This window comes from Rutilus rutilus, assembly GCF_951802725.1.
Source record: "Rutilus rutilus genome assembly, chromosome: 10".
Taxonomy (NCBI): domain Eukaryota; kingdom Metazoa; phylum Chordata; class Actinopteri; order Cypriniformes; family Leuciscidae; genus Rutilus; species Rutilus rutilus.
Window position 1 is genome coordinate 25,788,274 of NC_140215.1, and position 23,818 is coordinate 25,812,091.

The window sequence follows — 23,818 nt, forward strand, 5'->3', positions numbered from 1 at the left end:
ATGCAAGTATATTGCATGAACGTCTCAGTTACTATTGTAATCTCTGTTCCCTGATGGATGAAACAAGACGCTGTGTCGAGACTGGCAATTGGGGTCCCTGGTTCCGGTTTGGACGGCAAGATGTGAAGATGTGCACTGTACATGCACCAAACCAGATAAGATGGCCTAGAGTGTGACGGTGGAGGAAAACAGACAAACAAGTCGAGGTCCAGGCCACAGAGATAAAGGCGCAATGCGAGCAACTAATGGCACTTTTTCACTGCATGTTATGGCTCGGTACGGCTCACTTTTGGGAGGTTTTCCACTGTGTACATTACCTAGGACCTGGTACTTTTTTTAGTACCACCTCAGTTACAACCAAGCCGTACCGGTACTAAAATGTGACGTGTAAACTCTGCTGATCTCTAATTAGTCAGATAGAATCATTACTACCAGAGTCATTGGATTTGCGACATGAGACACCAAACCCGCTAGATATAAATAATCAGCAACAGCCACCGCAGTATCATTTGTTCGCACACATTTTTTAAACGACTTGCTTTAAACGACCATCGCACACAACTTGAAGTGGCAAGAAATGGCTGTATCGTGGTCAGTAGATAAGGTGGCGGCGCAACTATAACGATCAGTCTATAATCCCATCCACTTTGAAGCTGTACTAAACTGCAGTGGAAACCAACATTCCACAGGCCACAATATCATATCAGATACTGACTGGTTTTCGGACCAGTAAAGTAAAAAAAGGTGCAGTAAAACTGCACCTTTTAGAGTGGCCTTTTATTGTGGCCAGCCTAAGGCACACCTGTGCAATAATCATGCTGTCTAATCAGCATCTTGATATGCCACACCTGTGAGGTGGGTGGATTATCTCGGCAAAGGAGAAGTGCTCACTAACACAGATTTAGACAGGTTTGTGAACAATATTTGAGAGAAATAGGCCTTTTGTGTACGTAGAAAAAGTCTTAGACCTTTGAGTTCAGCTCATGAAAAATCGGGGCAAAAACAAAAGTGTTGCGTTTATAATTTTGTTCAGTGTACTTTATTCGCAAAGCAGCTCATGTCTGCCAGAGGTGCTGTTATCGGTAGATGCACAAAAAGCCTTCGTTCGCATAGAATATGAGTATTTATTCACAGCCCTGAATAATTTTGGTTTCGGATCTATTATTTTACACTTGGATTAGTATAAAACAAACAAAAAAATTCACCGGGAGTGAGGCCTATCTCCAGTCCTGGGGCAGGCAGATCGGCAGCTTCTCCTCCTTCCCGGGGTCGCCCATCTCAGGGCCGCTTCAAATTATTGTCAGGGTTTTTCACAGTCTGCTGACGGGAAGGCAGTGCTACTTTCCTGCGAGATGACCTCTTTGGGGGTTGAGCTGCCGGCCCAAATGGTGGTAGGGCCGGTGCAGCCTTTGCAAGGGGCCACCAAAATGTGCTTGATGGCCTCCGTCTGCATTTTCACTGTAGAGAACTGTTGTGCAAAGTCCTCGACAGTGTGGCCGGAAAGGCAACCTTTGGAGATTGGAGCATCAAGAAAGTGTACTTTCTCTTCATCCCGCATCTCTGCAAGGTTGAGCCACAGGTGGGTATCGGATAGATATCGCCTGATCCAGATCCTGTGGTGTGACCGTTGTAGCCCGTAAGGCACAGACGGCCACTGAGTGCAGTTCCTGCATCACCTCTTGGTTGATACTATACCCCTTGCAGATCTTTCAATGTTCTGACCTGAAAAACTTGTGTAACCAAACCAACTCGACCTGGTCGGAGTGGGATTCAAACCGGGGTCTCCGGCATGGGAAGTGGGCGTGCCAACAAGGACGTTAAAGATGGCTGCTTCTAGCGTCAGTCACTAGTGTACCTCTTGCCCTCTTGAATAAATCCCAGAAGTTATATTAGTAATATTTAGTTTACAAGTTGCAATTCTACATAATGCACAGAGAACTCCGATAAGTACAGACTGTTGTTTTGTCATTTCTGAAAGGCATGCAAATTAAAAATACTATTTGAATTGAATGTTGTGGCTTATACAGGACTTTTCAGGCTTCAGAGTGCACTTTGGGCATTGGTAAGGACCATACCTCATGAAGGGTCCTCGTGAAGGATAGTGTCAAAGATAAATAAGCACTTACTTTCATCCCCACCCACAGTGTCATAATGAAATCAGAACTTCAAAAATGTACAGTAAGATTATTGTTTCTCAGTTATTGTAAGTTGGTCGTCATAACATTACGAATGGATGAAAAGGCAATAATGCTACTGCCTGCCATTAAAAAAAAAAAAAATATCAATGTTATTTACCTCTTCCTCGTGCTGTATATTTTGAAATATAATTCACAAACCTCTCTTTAAATTCACCATGAAATTACATTCACAATCCATTTACTTATAACAGAATATTCAACAAATAATTGGCCAAAGTGATGTGGAACTGTAATAGGGACAAAAGACCGGGAACTTCATAGCTGTGCATTTACTAGAAAATAATAGAGTGCTGCAGTCTTGACGTCAAATACCGGAACACTAATTCGCCAGTGGTTCCATCAAGATTTTCCTATGGGTTTTAATAATGGAGGTTTTCAATTTATGAGTAAAATAAGGTATGTGGTAAATATGACTTGACAATACTTGGATGTTTTGCTGTACAACGTAAATTACACACACCCACATCATCTTGTTTGGCTTAATGTCAAAGTAACCTCAGTAGTTCTATTTAGCCACTTGTTAGTAACTGCCTTTTACAAGAAAAAAAGTTAAGTAAAAGCTTAAAACATTTTTTTATTAGTGATGTTTTTTTTTTTTTTTTGTCGTAGAATAAAACATGACAATATCTTGAGCTTGTGTTAACAATATATACCTTATTTTAGACATTTAACTAAAAACATAATTTTTTTTGTAAAAACTGACTTTTGTAGGATGGATCCCCAAGGGCTAAAATGGTAATTAGTTTCCAGGTTTTGGCCAACAAAAATATATCATCCCTGCAGCATTCTATTGCACTCCTTAGAATGTTCATCAACAAATTAGAATAAAACTTTCAACAGCCCTGTGTTATAAGACATTTTTGTTTAAATCAAAAATTGTTAAAAAAAGTGATTTTTTTTTTTTATTGTTTAATTCAAGAGAATCATTTTGTATTAATGCACACAGTTGAATTGACAAAGGGCCGTTATGAAATGTTTACATTGAGAAACAACATTTTTAAATTTGCCAGTTCTTTCTACAACCTCTTATCACTTCATATATAAGTGTCCCTGTGTCTGTCTTTTTCTCAGGTAGGAAAGATACGCAAGACAGCAGCGCGAAAACGGGAATACCATGTTTTGTTCATGGTGATCACCACCGTGGTGTGTTATCTTTTGTGCTGGATGCCATATGGTGTCGTGGCCATGATGGCTACATTTGGCCAGCCAGGAATCATCTCACCCGTGGCCAGCGTGGTTCCCTCTCTCCTCGCCAAGAGCAGCACAGTCATCAACCCGCTAATATACATCCTGATGAACAAACAGGTAAGAGCATACCTAACTAAATTATATTTCATACACAGTAACTACTAGGGTTGGGCCGATAGACGATGCCATCGTCCATTGCGATGGCTGACAGACATCAGCTACTGTAGACATCGTCTGATGACAAACTGGTAGACATCGCCCAACCCTAGAGACTACTAGGGCTTGAATGCATGAATAAAACTTCTCAGAAGTTTTTTGCTGCAATTATGAGAAAGCTGCTTGTTTTCAAACTTTTTTTATTAGTTGGCATGAAATGGAAGTTGCTATATTTATCTTTTCTTTGTGGGGTATATCAGAGTGAAGCGGCTTCTCGAACAAGAAAAAATATGGGCGGGACTTGACTTTGTTCATGGGATATTGATTGGATGGTTAAGGTTTGCTATTGCTGTGATGTCCTGTGAGTGACAGGTTGTCCCGCCCTTGTGCCAGTAAACGCATCATCAGAAAAGAGATGTTGATGCAAGAGGGAGGGGGAGATATTTTGATTAAAGATGACGAGGGTACATGAATTTAAAAACAATGATGATGAACATGAAAAAAAATCACAATACATAAAACTGCAATATTCCCAAAAAAATAAGAATAGTCCATTTTGATTTCATGGTGACTTTAAAACAAAAACCTGAGTATTCATATATTAAATTAAATTAACCATGATACATTTCGTGATTCCTAAAGTTTCAAAAACTGAATGTTCTTCAATAGAATCAGTTCCCTGATATCTTTGCGCCTAAGTAGCAGTGCTTCGCCTGTGCTTCCCCCTAATATAGTCCCAAGTCAATATCTGCCTAGGAAATCGCCTAGTGTTAATCTGCATCGCTATTTGTACTCGTTGTGAATACGCAGGCCACAAGAGGTAATTAGGTGGGGTTTTTTTTATTTAATTTTTTTTATCACTTTTACTCAGGACATGCTAGCTGGCAACAAAGGATTCCATTCATTAAGCTAAGCTAAGCTAAGCTAAGCTAGCGCCGACCCTGTCAAACTAAAACAATGCATGCACTGAGACAAAAATGCATTTGCCCACCTATCTAAATGTAGGAAAGAAGGTGAATAAGCCCTATTTCAAAAAACGGTGGAGTGTTCCTTTAATGTAGTCAAAGAAAGAACTGATACACCCATCTCTGAGCCCTAAGAGGCCGCGGATGGCAGTGTGCGACGCTCCGCCTCGCCACTCTCGTCCCCCTCTGTCGCCAGACCCCTAGCAGAGCAGGCCCCTGTGGAACGCTGGTCCTTCCCTGGCCTCCTCTGTCAGGACGCGGCAAATGACCGTGCCCCCACAACGGGACGCTATGCCTCCCACGTCTGGGCCGTTCATTCCGCCTCGCTGCCCCACCGAGGGTACGTCTGTGGTTCGCATGACCCCGCTAGTTCAGTTCCTGGGAGCTTGGTTAGAGCTTCCCAAACTGTCCCACTGGGTAGCGAGAATCAGAAGGCTCGGCTATGCGATTCAGTTCGCATGGCCTCCACCTCACTTTCGGGGAGTCCGCTACACCATGGTCGGTGGCAATGCCTCTGTCATGCGTGCGGAGGTCGCCACCCTACTGGTGAAGGGTACGATCGTAGACTTCATTGTAGCACAGAAGAGCGGTGGGTTATGGACAATTCTGGACCTGCGCGTTGAACCGATCCCTTCACAGGTTTCCGTTCAAGATGTTGACAGCAAAGCGCATTTTCAAATGCGTTCGTCCGTTTGATTGGTTTGCAGTGATCGACCTGAAGGACGCCTGCTTTCATGTCTCCATTCTTCCTTGACACAGACCGTTTCTACGGTTTGCTTTCGAGGGGCAGGCAAATCAGTACGCGGTTCTCCCATTCGGGTTAGCCCTGTCCCCTCGCGTCTTTATGAATGTCGTCGAGGCAGCCCTTGTGCCACTCCGGCAACACGGGGTTCGCATCTTGAACTATCAACACGGGGTTTGCATCCTGAACTATCTTGACAACTGGCTGATTCTAGCTCACTCTCGAGACCAGGTTTGGGGACACAGGGACCTGGTGCTCCCGCATCTCACCCGTCTGGGCCTTCAGGTCAATTGGGAAAAGAGCAAACTCTCCCCCGTGCAGAGGATCTCTTTTCTTGGTATGGAAATAGTCTCGGTCGCCATGTGCGCAGCTTATGCTGCTGACTTGCCTGAGACATTTCTAAATTTTTTCAGAGGCTCCTCCAGCACTGGCTTCGCAATCGAGTCCCGAGGTGGGCATGGCAACCAGGCACGCTCCGAGTACCAGTTACTCCGGCCTGCCGTCAGACCTTCACCCCGTGGACGAACCTCAGCTTTCTACGGGCCGGAGTGCCCTTAGAACGAGTTTCCAGGCATGTTGTTGTGTCAACAGATGCCTCCACCACGGGCTGGGGTGCCATGTGCAATGGACATGCTGCTGCGGGCTCCTGGACAGGACCCCAGTGCCTTTGGCATGTCAATTGCCTCAAGTTGCTGGCGGTACGTTTGGCTCTGCACCGCTTCCGTGCATTGCTCAAGGACCAACATGTACTTGTCCGCTCAGACAATACCGCGACAGTAGCGTACATCAACCGACAAGGTAGTTTACGCTCCCGCCGTATGTTGCAACTCGCCCGCCACCTCCTCCTATGGAATCAGAAGCATCTGAGTTTGTTTCGAGCCATTCACATCCCAGGAGAGCTAAACCGTGCAGCCGACGAGCTCTCACGGCTTCAGCCACTTCCTGGGGAATGGAGACTCCATCCCCAGACGGTTCAGCTGATTTGGGAACAGTTCAGTGACGCACAGGTAGAACTGTTTGCCTCCCAAGACTCTACCCATTGCAGCCTGTTTTATTCCCTGACCGAGGGGACCCTCGGCACGGATGCACTGGCGCACAGCTGGCCGCGGGGCCTCCACAAGTATGCGTTTCCCCCAGTGAGCCTTCTTGCACAGCTCCTGTGCAAGATCAGGGAGGACGAGGAGCAGGTCCTTTTGGTTGCGCCTCATTGGCCCAACCGGACTTGGTTCTCCGAACTCGTGCTTCTCGCGACAGCATCTCCCTGGCCAATTCCTCTGAGGAAGGACCTCCTTTCTCAGAGACGGGGCACCCACGTCCCGATCTATGGAACCTGCACGTGTGGGTCCTGGAGGTGGTGGCTACCATCATTTCCACTAGAGCCTTGTCCATGAGACATGCCTATGCAGTGAAGTGGAACCTCTTCGTCATCTGGTGCTCTTCTTGCCGAAAAGACCCCAGAAAATGCCCAATCAGTGTCGTGCTTTCCTTCCTGCAAGATGGGTTTGAGCGAAGGCTGTCTCCCTCCACCCTCAAAGTGTATGTTGCCGCTATCGCCGCACATCACGATGCAGTTGAAGGTAAGTCTTTGGGGAAACATGACCTGGTCATCAGGTTCCTTAGAGGAGCGAGGAGATTAAATCCTCCTCGCTCTCCTCTTGTACCCTGTTGGGACCTCACAGAGGTACTATCTGCCCTGCAGAGAGCTCCCTTTGAGCCTTCGCTTTGGCCTCCGTCAAGAGGGTAGGGGACCTGCAGGCATTTTCAGTTGACGAAGCATGCCTGGAATTCGGGCCGGCTAACACTCATGTGATCCTGAGACCCCGGCCTGGATATGTGCCCTTCGTGCTTACGTAGACAGAACGCAGTGTTTCAGGACCTCAGACCAGCTCTTTTGTCTGTTATGGTGGGAAGCTGAAGGGAAAGGCTCTCTCCAAGCAAAGGTTGTCTCACTGGATAGTGGACGCCATTGTCTTGGCTTACCAGACACACCGTGCCCCCTTGGGGTGAAGGCACACTCCACCAGGCTTCCTCTTGGGCTTTAGTGCATGGCGCCTCACTGACAGACATCTGCAGAGCTGCAGGCTGGGCGACACCCTACACATTCGCGAGATTCTGCAATCTCAGAGTGGAGCCAGTGTCCTCTCATGTACTCGCCCCCAGTGGCCGGTAATAGGACCCGCTCGGTGTCATCGTTTGCTGCGCAATTCCACTCCACGGACTGGATACGTGCGGATGAGTTCTTCCTTCCAAGACCTTGAGTTCCTCCTTCACTGATGATGCCGTCACCAGAGTGCTGCCCAGTTGTTCAGCCCTCGTGATTGGCTAGGTGTTCCATGTGCATGGTTCCCCCGTCGGGTGACCCCCATGTGTATTTCCACGGTAAGTCTCCATCAAGCTCGTGTTTTCCCTCTCCCTCAAGGTTGAAACATTCCAACCTGCGGGCTGGATACCTCTGAGTCTTCCATATGCATCCCGTATGCGGGTCATATGTGTATTTTAAGTCCTCCCAACGGGTAGGCATTGTGTTACATGTTCCTCCTGGGATATGTTACCCAGTGTACCTTGGTATTCTTATGTTAAGCCTAGCCCTTCGTTCGTGCTAGTCTCACTACATGGAGCTCAGTCTTGCGCAGGGCACTGGAAGACAGCCGATGTGGCGTGATTATACTGGGACCCCCAATTTCGTCAGTCACAGACGTAACTCGTAGTGACCGTACGAAAGGGAATGTCTCGGTTACATATGTAACGTTACGTCCCTCTGCCACAACCGCTATACCGCTGGAATAGCCTGGAGTTCAGTCTCGGCTCCTCAGAGAGGAAACATAATGCGAGATTGCCAGTGCTCCTCCTTTTATACCCACATGGTGGGGCGCAGTCGCGGCATGCAAATTCCCCAGAGGCATTTTCATGCCATTGGCTCGTTTTCTAAAACTTGAAGGTGATCGGCTTCTAAGCGAACCCCCCAATTTTGTCAGTCACTGACGTAACTCGTAATGACCGTACGAAAGGGAACTGATTCTATTAAAGAACATTCAGCTCTTGAAACTTCAGGAATCACGAAATGTATCATGGTTAATTTAATTTATTATGAATACTCAGGTTTTTTTTTAAAAGTCACCATGAAATCAAAATTGACTATTCTTATTTTTTATGGAATATTGCAGTTATGTAGTGTGATTTATCCATGTTCATCATCATTGTTTTTAAATTAATGTACCCTCGTCATCTTTAATCAAAATATCTTCCCTGAAACCCCCAATTTCGTCAGTCACTGATGGAACGTCTCCGTTCCTTACGCAGGGAACGAGGGTTACATACAGTACGTAACCGAGACGTTATTCAGGGTGAAAAAAAGTTTCAGTCCCCCCTTCCCCCATTTAAATTATAATTCATTTTAATAGATTAATAATAATTTGTTTTAAATGTTCAAATCATCCTGTTTGAGAACCATTGCTTTTACAGATATTTTAAAGAATACATTACAAATACATTTTTGTTTTCTGTCAAATCTGGACAGATTTACAAAAACAACCAGAAGAGGGACAAGAAATTCACAAGTAGCACACACAATATGTTACTGGGTCAAGTATTTATTATAGAATCAATGGTCAAAAGAACACACAATCATGTAGTGGTTTAGAAATTTAACTCCATGACAAATGTGTATTAACACATGGAGAAAGAAACATTATAAAACATCCTATGGCTTTTGAACGTGAACTGGCCTGTAATAGACAATTGCTGATATTTACAGTCAAAAGATCAATACTTTCACAGATATAACATACAGTAGTAGCAGGGATAAAAAAAGGCTGTGTGGTGTAGAATTACAGAAAAAAAACATTTATGAAAAGGAAAGGTACAGAAGAAAGGAAACCGTCAATTAAATTAAGAAAAGTTGACACAGATACACAGCACCACTGATACAGTACCATTCAAACATTCTCACACACAAACTCAGGAAAACCGCACATTATCCTCAGAATCGTACTGTGCACATCTATGACACAACATTGAGGTTCACCAGTGAAATCACCTGCATTTCCTCTTTTCGTTAACAAAGATCTTATGCTCAAAACAGAGCTAAACCTAGAGACCCAGCTCATATTTCCCATTACAGGCTAAATCCTAATGTTAAGGTTTATATGAATACTAACAAGCCCCGCTTTGTCACATGCTCTCCCCTCCCCTGCCCTCCCCGAAAGTAGTCACATCACCCCATAACACGAAAAACCAAACAATTTACAGAAAATACTTCAAATAATACTCTTAAAACGGCAAGATCTCCAGTCACATGGTCTCTTCTCGGTGAGAGACAGAGTTTATGCCGCTAAGACACCTTGTTAAAGGCTTAAAGACATTCACAGAGGAAGGACGTACGACTCTGCCTCTGATCGCAGGGTGCTTAAAGACTAAAGAGAAGGTAGAAGGCAGAGCTTTAGTCCCTCTATAAGGTCACATGACCATTTGGCCATCATGTAGATTAAATAAAAAAATCTGGGAGAGCCTTGGCCTAACAGTTAACGTATACCATTCTATAAAAGTTTGGGATCAGTGACATTTTTTTAAATAAGTTAATTTTTTTATTCAATTTTTTTTTTACAGCAAGGACACATAAAGAAGGTTTTCACATAACGGATTTTTCTTGTTTTTCTATGTGAAATGCGCTAGACAGACACGTTTGACCGCTGCACTCGCGTCTTCTGCACCGTCTCGCGAATGGTGCCATTCTAAAAATGTAGTGCTCAGTTAAAAGTTCTATTTAACAAAAGAAGCCGCCTTTCACAAGAAGAAGCCCATTCTGTGTGAACCAGCACTTTTATTGATCAAAAGTGACAGTAAAGACATTTATAATGTTGCAAAAGATTATTCTTTTTTTTTTATTTAAAATAAATGCTGTTATTTTGAACTTTCTATTTTTTCAAAGAATCATGGAAAGCAATATCTTGGTTTCCACAAAAATCTGAATTGATTTCAACATTGCTAAGAATGGCTGCTACAAAAAAGAAAGCAGCTTCAAAAAGAAACCAGTTTTTTTTATTGTAATATTTCACAATATTACTGTTGTATTTTTAATCAAGTCAATTCCGACTTGAAGAGCATAAGAGATATCTGACTGAACCCAAACTTTGAAACGAAAGCGTACATGCTCTCCTCCCAGTCATTTCCCGTCCTCTCCACTACCATGCCGTTAAAAAGTGGCGAAAAGGCCCCAAAAAAACTCACTTCTATTATCTGTCTGTCACAGACTGGAGGTGAGTGTGACGTCACACAATGAGTCACAATGAGAAGATGATACACTGCATGTTCACAGGCTCTAAACCTGCCATGAAATTTTACAGCCAAACCTATTTTAGTATTCAACAGTATACAAAAAAAAAAAAGAAAAAAAAAAGTGTTTCTCTACATCTACAATCCCCCAACATGGGGAAACAGGACAGAGTAAAGGTCAAATATTTGCTTTACAACCTCAGCCTACCATAGGACTAGAAGGAAGATGAAGTATTTCACCCTGGTGAGAGTATCGTGAGCTCCTGAGTGAAATCACCAATTACTAGTTTACTTCTACAATATACAACAGCGATTAAAACAGACGTTAGCTCTCCTCACCAGATCTACAGAAAAATCAGTTCTGTTTTAATTCAAATGGCACACATTGAAACAATGCACACGGGTAAATAAACCTTCAAGTTTTACCTTCTGTAGAAAAATTGCACCACAAAGTGAATTGTTTCAAATGAACAACTGTACATGTAAGAGAAGACAACGCAAAGATGCTCTGGTAAGTCATTCGCTTTTAAAGAAGTCTCCGACGGGAGTCTCCAGATTTTAGGGGCTACAAGACATTTAAAACCTTAACAAATGATATCACCAACACACTTGTTATATTGCCAGCATCCTTAAAGTCCCAGATTACAAGGAATCAAATCCTGATTCAACAACAATTTCTGTAAACTACCTGTCTTGAAAGTTTTCAAAGTATAAAACCATTTGAAGAGAATTAAAATGAACCACTGTCACATTCAGAAACTCCTTTAGTCGATTTGTACAATAACAGGTAAATGTCAATAAAGTACTCTAAAAACTATTGATTCATTTGCCACAGTTCAGTGAGACGTTCTGGAAGAGCAAAACATTCTCAGAGGTTTTTTGAATGTGGCACATTGTATATTACATTACAGAAAACAACACCTAATTTACAAAGAAAAAACAATCACGTTATGGCGAGAAGCTTTAAATCTAGCCTTTGTGAATGCTTGCTTTCAACAGTGTAGCTTTCAGTGTCAATGACTGCTAATACTTCCAACCCTGTGAAAAACAGAGTTTCAATTAAAAAGAATAAAAAAAAAAATCAAAAAAAAAAAATCCACGGATCTTAAAAAAAGCTTTTCTCATGACGTATCTATTGCTGTTCTCGCATCTTTATTTAAGCATAGGCTCAGGCAATGCATTTTTGAGTGGAACTACAGCAGAATGTTTTGCCCCGCAGAACACCATCCATAGTCTACCTAACACGGTCCGTTGTGAGCCGGCTCGACGTGGTCCTGCGTCAGTCTGCAGAGCTCTTCTGCTTTTACAAAGTCTGTTATTGCGTCTTTCTGTTCAGGGCTCACAGTGGACGTTCCTGAAACCGGGGAGTGTGACCTTGCCTTTCCGTTTGAGGTCTTCCTCTGAGCCGACGTTCATGCGCTGGATGAGCATCTTCTCGTAGAGCAGGGGGTGATACGCACCCAAAGTGCAGGCGGCGTCAAAGTAACGTTCGTGGTAGTGGCACAGATCCGTCTTCCGTAGCGAAGGAATGTATTCGTAAACGTGGACCTCTTCACATAAGGACATCATCAGTAGGATGCCTGAAACACACACAGAACTAGATATATTAACAAAGCAGCCCACACACACCACATGAGATTAGGGTTGAGGGGAAGAGAAAAACAGTTTTTATCATCTGAAACATGCTGTGACTTCAATGCCGCAGCATTGCATTTTATGATGCAATTAACATCAAGCACGCAAAACATGCGCAATTCACGCCAAATGAGAGCAGTAGTGAGCCCAAGTTTCTTGCACACCTCTCACACACTGGTAGTTTCTGTTAGGTAGTTTTGTAATAAATGTTTATAATAATGAAATTGTTTTATAAGCTACTTAATATATTTTTCTTTCCTGTTCAGTTCTGGATACAGTTAAATTTAACACTAGAACTCCCAAGGCGGTCATTTTGACCGTTTTTAAATTTTACAGTGTAATAACTTTGTTAAAATAAAATAAATGTGGCTGTAGGACTCTGACTTTTCCTAAATATGTGTATATTTTATTCTGACACTGTTATTTTATTAAAATCACAAAACACTAAACAGTTCTGACTATTTCTACCTAGAATAACCATGACGGTCATTTTGACCGCACGCATTATAGATATCATAAGTCCGCTACATTGCAAGTTTCGCGGAGGGACTTCATCACACGACTGACGAGCGAACTTCGCTCTGACCACATGGAATCAAAAGCCATACAACTGGAGGAACTGCAAACAAAATAAAACCAAGGAGACATGTGCCAAATGTCACAAAGTGGTGTGTGGGAGCTGCACACGAAAGGCGGTGTTTACCTGTGTGGAATGTGCGTAAGCGTCAAAGATGTGGGGTGTTTGCGCCATTCAAATGGGCAGTTATTCAGTGAACAAAAAATATTAACTGGCAGTTAACCTGATTTTGTTCGTTAATATTTTTTGTTCACTGAAACTAATCGTTCTAAAGCAGTTCGTTTTCTTGTTTAGCTAATGTTCATGTTTTTTCTTAGCCTGTTTGTGTGTGTAGCTACTGTATTGTGCTGCATACGTGTCCGTGAAAGTTTTTACAATGTATTCAAATGTATCAGTGTTTTTGTTATTGTATATATGTTATAAGTTATTGTATCATAAGATTTGTTTTTATTGTACAAAGAAAATAAGAAAATATTTATCAATTAGGCTGGAAAATACATTTTCACATTCATCTGAATTAAAATTGTGTGTCCTGTTTATTATTACCTATCATAACAGATCCATTTATTTTTAGATTTTGTATTGATTATTGAACTTATTTACAAACAGGGCTGTACTAAACGGTATGAAGCTTTGACGTTTCCTAACTTTTGTGCATGTCTATTCACGTGGTGAGTGCGGTGAAAAAAATATTATTTTGACGCAAAACGTTCCTCACATAGGAATTGCACCTGTCGGGGCAATCTTTCTTTTGTGCTTGTTTTAAGGGCTATGACGACAGGAATTAAAAGCTTCATTGGAAAAGAGAAGGTTAACATGTACAATAGATATGACATGACGAAAATGACGTTCAGTACGGCCATATGATAGTCAAAGTATGAACGGTCAGAATGACCGCTATGGTCGTTCTAGTAGTTATGGAATTCCGGTAGTTCTAGTGTTAAAGGTTTTGTTGTATGTTTCTTTTTATTTACCGGTATTTTACATCATTACTGAATGTAATCAAATGTGACTTGTACACAGATGCAACTTATCTGTGACTTTTTTTCTCTCAGCAATGCAAATTCATTTTTTTTTACTTATTTTACCAAATGTTGAGGAAAATAAAATGTAATAGAGCGAACATGTGGTCAGAATCAACAGCGAATGACTCTTAGCCACCAGAGATAACCCATATCGGTCAATCACTAATTAAAAAACTCAAACTGTGACAGTCACAACCCATTTACTTGAATAACATCAATATTTCTATGGAAGTTTGTTTCCACCACAGAATAAAAAATGAAAACGTAATTGCGAATTTTTATCCCACAATTCTGACTTTACCCCTTGCAATTCTGACTTTTCTTAGAACTGCGTGATATAAACTCACAATTGTGAGTTATAAAGCCAAAATTGTAAGATACAAACTTGCAATTTTGAGAGAAAAAAAGTCAGAATTGCAAGATAAACTTAAAATTGCGAGAAAAATCGTTGCAATTACCTTTCTTTTTCATTCAGTGGCAGAAACAAGCTTCTATATATTTCCTTGTGAGTCAGCCGACAGTCTATCATTTTAAAGACGTCATTACATTGATGAAAGATTTGTTTTCCCTTTGTTATTGCAAGGCACAATTTATCAGTGCATGTTATTATAATGTGTATTAATAAATTAGATTTCATGTTGACTTTAAGGCTGTCTATTCACACCAATATCAACAAGACAAAATAACCAATCACAGCAGAAAATAATTATTTCACAGCAAAACATTTCACCAATTTCTGAGAAAATTCAGCATATACTTTACATAAGCAAAATACAATCCAGAATGCATTTTACTTTTGTTAAAGGTGCAGTTATGTTTATTGCTGCTCTGTGAAATTTTGCTGGGCAAAATCCAGTAATTTCATTAAAGGGATACTTCAGGATTTAGCATTAAGCTTCGTATCAGTAGAAAACCTGTAGTATTTTCGAATTACCATGCTTTTATCCCCCTGAGACGAGAGAATTATGTATTTTTTGTCTGGAAAAAATCCTCCGATGACGCAAAAATCGTCATTTTGCGTCATCGGAGGATTTTTTGGCCAGAGGCTAAAGACTACAGCCAGTAGTAGGAGCTAGTTCCGCATGTTCTCAACCCGCCCATAGAAGGTGGGATCTCACTCACTCACTCTAACTGAATGTACAAACAGTATCAGCCATCTTTTATTTGGAAGCTAAGCTAACGGGTTCTTATTCTGTGGAGAAAGCTGAGTAGTAGGGGTTACCGTACATTCTCTTTTTCCCGGACATGTCCGGCCATCGAGATCGTCCAAAATGTCCGAGATTCAGCTTTTGATTTCTGCGGTCGCCATTCATTGTTTACATGCACACCTTTTGTTTCAATCTAACTGAATTCATTCCGATTGGTGAATCTGAATGTAGTGTTTACATGAACGCTAAACAAGTGATCGGTTGATGTGCGTTTTACCATTGCTAAGAAAATACCCGCTCCTCCTTGAGAGATACGAGACCGGTGCGTCTCACAGTAATCACGCCACCGGCCTCGCGTCGTTCTCCCGCGGCCTTAGCCTCGTCCTGCTCGCCACAGTAAACACAATGAATGGCGACTGTAGAACGCAAAAGCCAAATCCCGGACATTTTGGACGATCTCAAAAACCCGGGCAGACGGAGTTTTTGTCACGGAGGCTTAGCTTTGTTGTTTAACTGCTCTCTAACCAGTAGGCGTGGCTTGGGAGTGGCCTCGTAGAGCAGCGAAGCAAGTGCATTCTGGGAGTTGTTGTCTTTCATCCACATAAGCCAAAAATACATTTTCTGGCTTTTCTCAGTCTAGAAGGCTCCAAATTCTAAAATAATTTCACATTTCTACTACATAAATGACCCAATTTAAATACACATTCATCTTTCCAGAGGTGAAGTATCCCTTTAAGAAATAGAAATCCGCACAATCGGGAGTTTCGAACAAGGGCAGATTCCACACACAGACACACAGTCGTGTTCAAGTTGGTCTTGCAAACTCTAACAATATTCTAATCCCCTTTGCTGGTGAAATCCAGACATTTCAATAGAAAATTGGAATCTGCATGATCAGGAGTGTTGTGTAAGGGCGAAAAAGTTCTCCAGGCATATTCCGCCCGTGTTTGGCCTTGCGTGTTTGCTGCGTTTACCAACAGAGAAACGCTTGGTTTGAAAGGAATTTCTGTGAGAAAGGTGCTTCATGCACCGCTACTCTATTGACAATGGATAACAGACCTTTTTTGCTAGAGCACTTTAATTTAACATTCACTTCAAAACATAGTTTTCTTTTTAAACCTTTTCTAGCCAAAAATTTGAAGTAAAAATCCATACTCTGTTTGAAAAGCCTTTACATTTTGCGACTGTTGACAGTATTTCTCAGGTCTCAAGCGTTTCTCTTTTTGTCTAAAGTTCTACAGGTGTTTCCGCATCTTGTTTTGCTGTCAGAGGAGTTTAATGCAGAATGGTCACACGTCCATGCCCTCCAAGACCACAGTCATCCAGCTCAACCGTAGAGTCTACAGTAACACTATCGCCTGCACTGCCCAGATCTCCACCGGCATCCACAACTGCAGCACTCCTGCCACAGACAGATCCAACCCCCCGGAGGTCACCTCTTAACCGGAGCCATCCCAGACCAGGATGTGGATCATCCTCAACCCTGCCTTGTTTTACGGAATGTAACAGTCTTGTTCCAGTGGTTTTCTTTGTCTTGGCCTTTTTCATCCTTCTCTATCAACTAGACAACTCATTCCCTCTCCACAGTTTTCATTTTCCTATGCTTCCTTTTACAGCTGCATCAATGAAAAAAAAAAAGATATATATATTTTTTCTTCTTTTTTTTCTTTTTACAAACAACCCAATCTAAATTATGTTCTTTTATGGTAATATGTAAGATTAAAAAAAAAAAAAAAAACATGTCCCAACAGAAAATGGTTCTATACGGTCTCGGAAGAGTAAGACTAGTATACTACTGTGTACATATCTGCTAAGAATTCATTTAGTCACCTTTAACACATAAAAAAAAAAAAAACATTATACACTACCATTCAGAATACTGTGGTCGGTAAGTTATTTATTTATTTCATTTGAAAGAAATTTATACTTTTATTCAGCTGATCTTTTGAACTTAATTCTGGCTAAAAACTGAGCTTTTCCAGCACAGGAATAAATTACATTTTAAAATATATTTAAAGAGAAAACTTAAACAAAATTCACAATATTACCGGTTTTAGTGTATAAACAGTTTTCACTGTTTTGATTAAATAAATGTAGCCTTGGTGAGCATAAGAAACTAAAAAAAAAAAAAAAAAAATCCTTAACAAGCCCAAACTTTTGAAAGTTTAGATGTACTAAAAGACCAAAACAACAATTTATGATTTCAAATTTACTTCAATATTATTTATACTTTATTTAAACTGTTCTGCTGCTTTTCAAAATGTATTTTTTTTTTTTTTTATCTGCACAATATATAGTAACTTTTGTAATATGCACAATATATTGTTACTTTTGTAAAGTATTTGGAACCATTTTTGCACAACATGTGAAACATGCATTTCTTTTATTTTTTTTTACTTAATTTGCACATTACGCATGATGTGGAATATTTAGATTTAATAAGTATTTGCAGCCCTGCTTTTTCCATTTCTTTTATATATCTTTTTATTGTCTTTAACTGTTTAAAATCAAAAGTTTCTTACTGTTAATGTTTCATTTTAACTAGTCAATTGCTATTGTTGAAACTGTCATCATGAAGAACAAGTTTTGACTATGCTGATATTGTACAAGGCATTGAGCAGTATCTCTTTAGTGTTAAATGTCTGTCATGCAAACTGTGAAGGACAAAATGTAGCCATATTGCATACTACTGAACATGTACATGTCATGAATTATATATTATATTTGAGTGTAACAATAAGCTTTTTTCTTGCTAAGGAACACTCCTTTTTTTGTTACCAATACCAAAGAGAGCACTTATCTGTTCCATCATACCTCATATTGTTCCATTTCTCCCAGTTATATATCATATGATGAGTTATATTGCTGTCTTAAGCCCAGGTCACTGATGTATACAAAACTAGAATAAAAGTTTTAGAATACAAGTAGAGGCACGCTGATCCAGAGCACTTCACATCTGTGACAACGGCAGTGTTTCAGGAACAACGCAATAAGTAAAGATCCATTTCCACAGAGGGAACCTTCATCCCAAAAGATCAAAACACATTATGCAGAATACACAAGTATGACAGATTCACTTGGGATCCAGAACAATGAATTCTCAGAGGGATTTTTAAGAAAAAAAAAACTTTTGCAACATGCTGAATGTATGCCTGGGGTTGAATAGTGTCTCTAAGGATCAATGACACTGTTCGACCTCATGAACATCACTCCCATCGCTATAACCCTGATTGTGTATAAAGTGCCAAACACACCAAGAGGGACAATGTGAGCATTTCTGCATTTAAATATGTCTATTTGTAAGAAAGTAGCCTCATTAATAATTGTCACAACCGTACAAAATGGATATTTGCCTTTTGTCAAATTGTTGAGCCATTTTATTTGTTGTACTGTATAAATGCAGATCAATGTATGAATACCACCAATTGATTGCAGAAGTCTAAACCCCCGGGACACACCAAGCCGACAGACGGCCGTTGGGCAGTTTTTGTGCGTCGGCCGACTAAGTTTTCTCTGTGTTCCGCACCGTCGGCAGAAATTGGTCCTCGTCTGCCTTTTTCCGGCCGTTTCGACATGTGTAAACAGAGTCGGGCCGTCGGTGAAGGAGGGAACTCTGATTGGCTGTCCAGCTTAGTGAATACTGAATAAGTCAGTGCACGAGAATAATAGCAAAACAGCGAGCAAAGAAGTCAAAACGGTACAGATAGAAGGCTGTTCTAATCTTACGTCATCTTACCTGAGTGTTCCTTGGCGAATATTTCAATATGAGCGGAATGGAATAAAGTGTTTAACAGGACTGATATTCAAAACGGTAAGCACGCACTGCTTTGTTTATGGTTTGTGTATCTACAGCCTGCAGTGTCAGTTGTTTCCCTTTTTGAATGATGAATATAGATGAATGTATCTGCAGAAATAGACCGTTGACTCATTTACACGCAGGCGCAGAACACGCATTCTAGCTGACAGTCGGCAGTAGTTCTCTCGGTGTGTTCAAGTGCAGCTTGACAACACAGTCGGCCTTCATCAGCGCTAGTTCCTTTGGTGTGTCCCGGGCTTATAATTTATGAGAACCTGTCTGTCAGAGAGGCATTAACAGCTATTAAATGATTGTGAGTTGTGTTTGAATTCTAAACCTTCTTTAAACCCTTTCTGAACCAGTAATTATAACTTGTTTCCCACTGTACAAAACTATGCACCATGCTAGACTTGCCACAATATCAATTTTCAAACAAATGTATCCGCATTCAAACTCAGTGGTATCCGCTTAAGTCATAATGAAGTATTAAATACCATTTCTGGGTCCAAGCTTCCTCTCGGTTTCATCTGTATTCAGTGAATACCATCCCAACAGCCATTTAAGAGCACCATTCATTTATAGCACACCTTTAACCCTTAAACGCATACCTGAGAGCTTTTGCGACCCGGGGCATCATTCACTACCCTTCCCCTAATTGATTTTTAAAGTATTTCTCAGTCTATTCATTATCAACAATATAATAAGATATATACATACACATATACACACACACATAATGTGTGTTTTCTCTAATTACTCTTTTTATTTTTTTATAAAATAAAGTGTATAGGGTCGCTATAGCAACCCAGGCTATATTATTAGTATAATTAGTAATTAGTTTTTTATAGTAGTAATTAGTAATTATAATTAGTATAATCATATATTTTTCGCCGCAACAATTGAATCTCTGAGGACAATTACCTTTACTCCTCAAGGTGGAAATGTCTGATGCACAATGCTGATGTGATGTTTAGCTAATAATTACCGCAGGCATAAAACAAAAGAATAGGAAGTATCATCAGCAAAACTTGAAATGGTAATTTACTGCAGAGCAAGTACTGAATGCAATCAGAGATCACAAATATGAGCCAGATGACAACATTTTACTTCCAAATTCCAAAAGGTAACAATGTATTTTTTATTTTTTATTATTATTATTTTTGTTATTATTAAAACACTAAGGAGAGTTTTATACTATTGTAGCAGATCCACTATTGTTAGATATCGATACAGGTTGCTAAGACCTGAATATGCACTTATGATTGACAAAACATTCATGCATATAAGGGTTAAGCTATGCTTTTAACAACATCATGGTGTACACTAGAGTCTCCAGGCACCAACATTTTAATGATTCAGAAAAGATGAATCACTGTCTGGCCAACTGAGATTGTGTTATGGAGCTAAACTAATAAAAATGAAACTGAAAAAAACAAAACAAAATTTAATTTAAACAGGATTTGTTCAACCAAAACTGAAGAAAACATGCGCAGTGGTTACAACACAAGGCAGTTTGATTCTAAACCTCAAATTTTTAACTAATAAAAAATAAATAAAAAAATTGCCAGTCTCCGGCCTCACAGTGTTCTAAACATGACTGTTTTAAAAATTCAGAAATGATGAATCACTGTCTGGCCTTAGATTTTGCTATGGAGATAAAGTTTAGGATCATGATATCAGCGAATTACCTATGGAAAAGACCCTCATACACAGTGGAGTTTAGTAGATCTGTAGCTACGAGCCTGAAGCAATGTCATGCTGCATTTTATCAGCCAAGCTCAAGCTTTATGAGGAGAGGAGAGTGAATGATTGTAGATGCAAGACTTCCAGAGACAAGGCATTGAGACTAAACAGATGGTTGGATCATTCTTTGTCATCATTTAAAGCTGGCATGAAATGGAAATTAAGCATATCCTTGTTTTGTTTTTTAGAATATTGCAATATTTATTATAAATGATTGATCCGTGAACAATTATTTTTCAATACAGTTCCCCCTCCCTCTCGCAGCGACATCTCTTCTCTGATGACGTGTTTTCTGGAGTGAGGCTGGGACCAACCTGTCACTCACATGACATCACAGCAATAGCAAAACACAACCATCCAATCAATTCTTGATGGACAAAGTATAAACCTGTCCCTTTCTGACGATTGAATGCAAGCAAACATTCAGAACTGCCTCCATTCAATCAACATCCGATGGATAGAATCAAGTCACCGCCCTACTTTTTTTCACGATAATCCATTACCCTCGAATGTACGTGACAATTCAGAAGAAAAGATCTGTTGGTATTTCCCTTCCATGACTTTAATACACTATAATGAATTCTGCAACATCGTACATATGGTCAGAGTGATTTTGCTGGTGCTGAATGTGGGTCAGACTCTTCTAAGCTCTAGGTTGAAAAGCTCCATTGCTGGATGAAAACGTGAGGTCTCCATCTGCTACTCTATCTGTGGTTTTAGCCAACACAGACTAAGCAAACATCCCACAAGCTCCTGTCAAAGCAGAAGTCAGACCTAGAAATCTGCTATAGGTCACTTTCCACAATTTGGGTGTTTTCACACACTTTTGGAGCAGATTTGATTTCATTTGACATAAGAGTTCAGTTTGTCAAGGTTTGGCTGATTAATGCAGTCTAAGGGCCAGATTTACGGAACAGGGCTAATTAGCGTGAGAGTGCAATTCCAAAGGGGAGTGGAAAGTTCTGTGTGATTTACTGACGACACGCAAACGAAAGAACACAGACACAGATCATTTCTATAATGACCAGCGCAATCTACCAAGAGCAGAGCAAATTAGCATCTGGTTTAAGACTTTTTTTGGGGCAGTAAATAATGGTGCAATTATCAGCAAATTGATGAGCGCAAACCTTAGTAAATCACCATGCATGATTAATTTAAATTAAACACTGATGGCCATTTAGACTTCTGTGTACCAGGGGCGTTTCCTCCGAGGAGGCAAAGGAGGCAGTGTCTCATAAAAAAAAAAAAATTGGATGAGAAAATAATCGATATTACAGAAATAAAACAACACAAATATTACAATGTATGACATAGAAAACCGAGTGATTTATACACAGTAACACTGTCCAACCTCGACACCCACAGGTAGTCACAGTGGGACACCGTTTATTTTGCCTTCTCTGAGCCCACTGACTTTAAACAGACCCCCTAAAGCGTGCGGTGGGTTTGGTGAGAAAGTTGTGGCAATTGCGTGGTGGGAAAGTTGCAATAGAGGCAATGCCTCTCTTGTTCTATGATTGGTTATAGTTGGATATGATTGGTTTGGGCGATAAATCCTGCTTTTTTTTTTTTTTTTTCACAATTCACACCCAACGGTAATTCATGAAGAAAAAAAAAAAAAATCTTCGAATGCTCCACGTGAAACTTCGGTCTTCCGACCTTTTACAATTTACCTTTGTCAATTGATTTTAATTAATATGCGCGTAGGAGAGAGAGCAAGGCTTGGATTAGTTTGAAGATGGTGAGGCTCTCTCTCTCTCTCGAAAGAACACACTTACTACCAAACCCGACACTAGACCAACAGAAGGGTTCCAAATTGAAGGAATGACTCATCACAGGTCCAGCCTCAGGGCTGATGCAAGAGGCGCCTAGGGTGAGGAAGTGTGCAGATTCGGACCGCAGTATTATGTAAGATTTAATGCAGCCGAGCGCGCCTTCGCCTCTCTGAACTTTCCCATCACAGAGGTGATTTTTTCTTTGCCTCGACGGAGGAGCTGAAAAGTTCACAAGGCGACACTGGTACATCGAGAAGAAAAGTTTTCTTTCTCCCCAATGTCATCCAAGTTCAACCACAGATGCCTATCCCTGGCCACCATCAACTTCATCCGATCGTGACGGCTGTTTGTTTGGTGGCCTGGAGAGCTAATCTGTAGTGCAGCGCAGCTCGTCCACTGCGTCAGGGGAAAGACCCCGACCTTGGTCCAAATCTTACAGCAGATCAGCATGGTGTGCTTGCAGCACAGCCATTGTGTGCAAGGCATCACTAGCCAGACCCACCATTGTGTATGTCCTGCCATTTAAGCACGATGTTTGTTTAAAAGGCAGGGCTAGAGCACTTAGTGTCGATGCCTCTACAACCGCGAGATAGTTCGCAAAGCTCTCGTCAATTGAGGCATCGACACATACCCGTGTTTGCGCATCCCCTCAACATCAGCATAGTTTGCTCGCTGATGGCGATGGATGTGCACTGAACACGGGTTCTTCCATGCCTTTCTGATCTCATTGTGTAGATCAGGCAGGAATGGAAGGCTCACGGGAGCTGGAGCGTTATGGCTGGAAACAGGGCCGTCGCCAGAACAAACCAAATGGGGGGGGCATTTCATTTTCATAGGGGGGCACACTTTTTTTAATGATCTGAGACAGACCAAAACAACAACCCATATTAGGCTCTAACTAAAATAGACCACAATAGTCTTGTTTTGTTCAATTATTCAAATAAAATACTTCACCGTATGATCTCAACGTCTCTGTTTATTTTCTCTTAACATTTCCACATTTAGCTAGTAGTTTTGCATTTTTCGTCACATACACAACACAGTGTCATCTAGTGGCTTTCTTCAGTAACAGGCACAATCAATGTAGGCTATATCATTACTGGTCTGATACCATGAAGACACAAAGGAGCGATTTTTATTATTTTTATTATTATACAAGCAAGCAGGGTATCGCTGTAAAATGATCTGATTCGGTCCTTCATTTCCAAGATCAATGGCCTGCAGCTTTGGCCCAGTCACAGCCACAGCGACGGCGATCACGTCACTAGTAGTAGGCCCATTCATAATTACACCCGCTGCGCTGTGAACTTGTGTCTCATTAGACAAATTCTCCATTCCTACCATCTCATTAGCTCCAGAGTCGTCTCCACACACGTTGTATGCTTAACTAAATTAATTGCATGATTTATATATATATATATATATATATATATATATATATATATATACACACTTACACACAACTGCATATTGTAATTTGAATAAATAAAACTACTAACACAAAAATAACATATTGAAAGGTCTGCTGCTGGAGACTTGCCATTGGCTGTTGTATTTTAATAATTAATGAGGTAGGTCTTTGCAAGGTTTGGGCGCTGT

At 40.8% G+C, this 23,818-nt stretch overlaps 2 protein-coding genes across 4 annotated transcripts in view; one reads left to right on the plus strand and one right to left on the minus strand.

Moving 5' to 3' along the window:
• tmtops2b (teleost multiple tissue opsin 2b) overlaps nt 1-17,661 on the plus strand; it is a 61,834-nt gene extending 44,173 nt beyond the window's left edge. Inside the window, exons 3-4 of the mRNA XM_084421063.1 lie at nt 3,270-3,503; nt 16,139-17,661. Coding sequence (XP_084277189.1) covers nt 3,270-3,503; nt 16,139-16,348 — 444 coding nt within the window. The 3' untranslated portion in view covers nt 16,349-17,661. The remainder of the gene's footprint in view (nt 1-3,269; nt 3,504-16,138) is intronic.
• st6gal2a (ST6 beta-galactosamide alpha-2,6-sialyltranferase 2a) overlaps nt 10,147-23,818 on the minus strand; it is a 94,111-nt gene continuing 80,439 nt past the window's right edge. For all 3 annotated transcript variants that reach the window (XM_084421060.1, XM_084421061.1, XM_084421062.1), the window contains exon 6: nt 10,147-12,100. In XM_084421060.1, the coding sequence (XP_084277186.1) occupies nt 11,853-12,100 (248 nt within the window). In that variant the 3' untranslated portion in view covers nt 10,147-11,852. The remainder of the gene's footprint in view (nt 12,101-23,818) is intronic.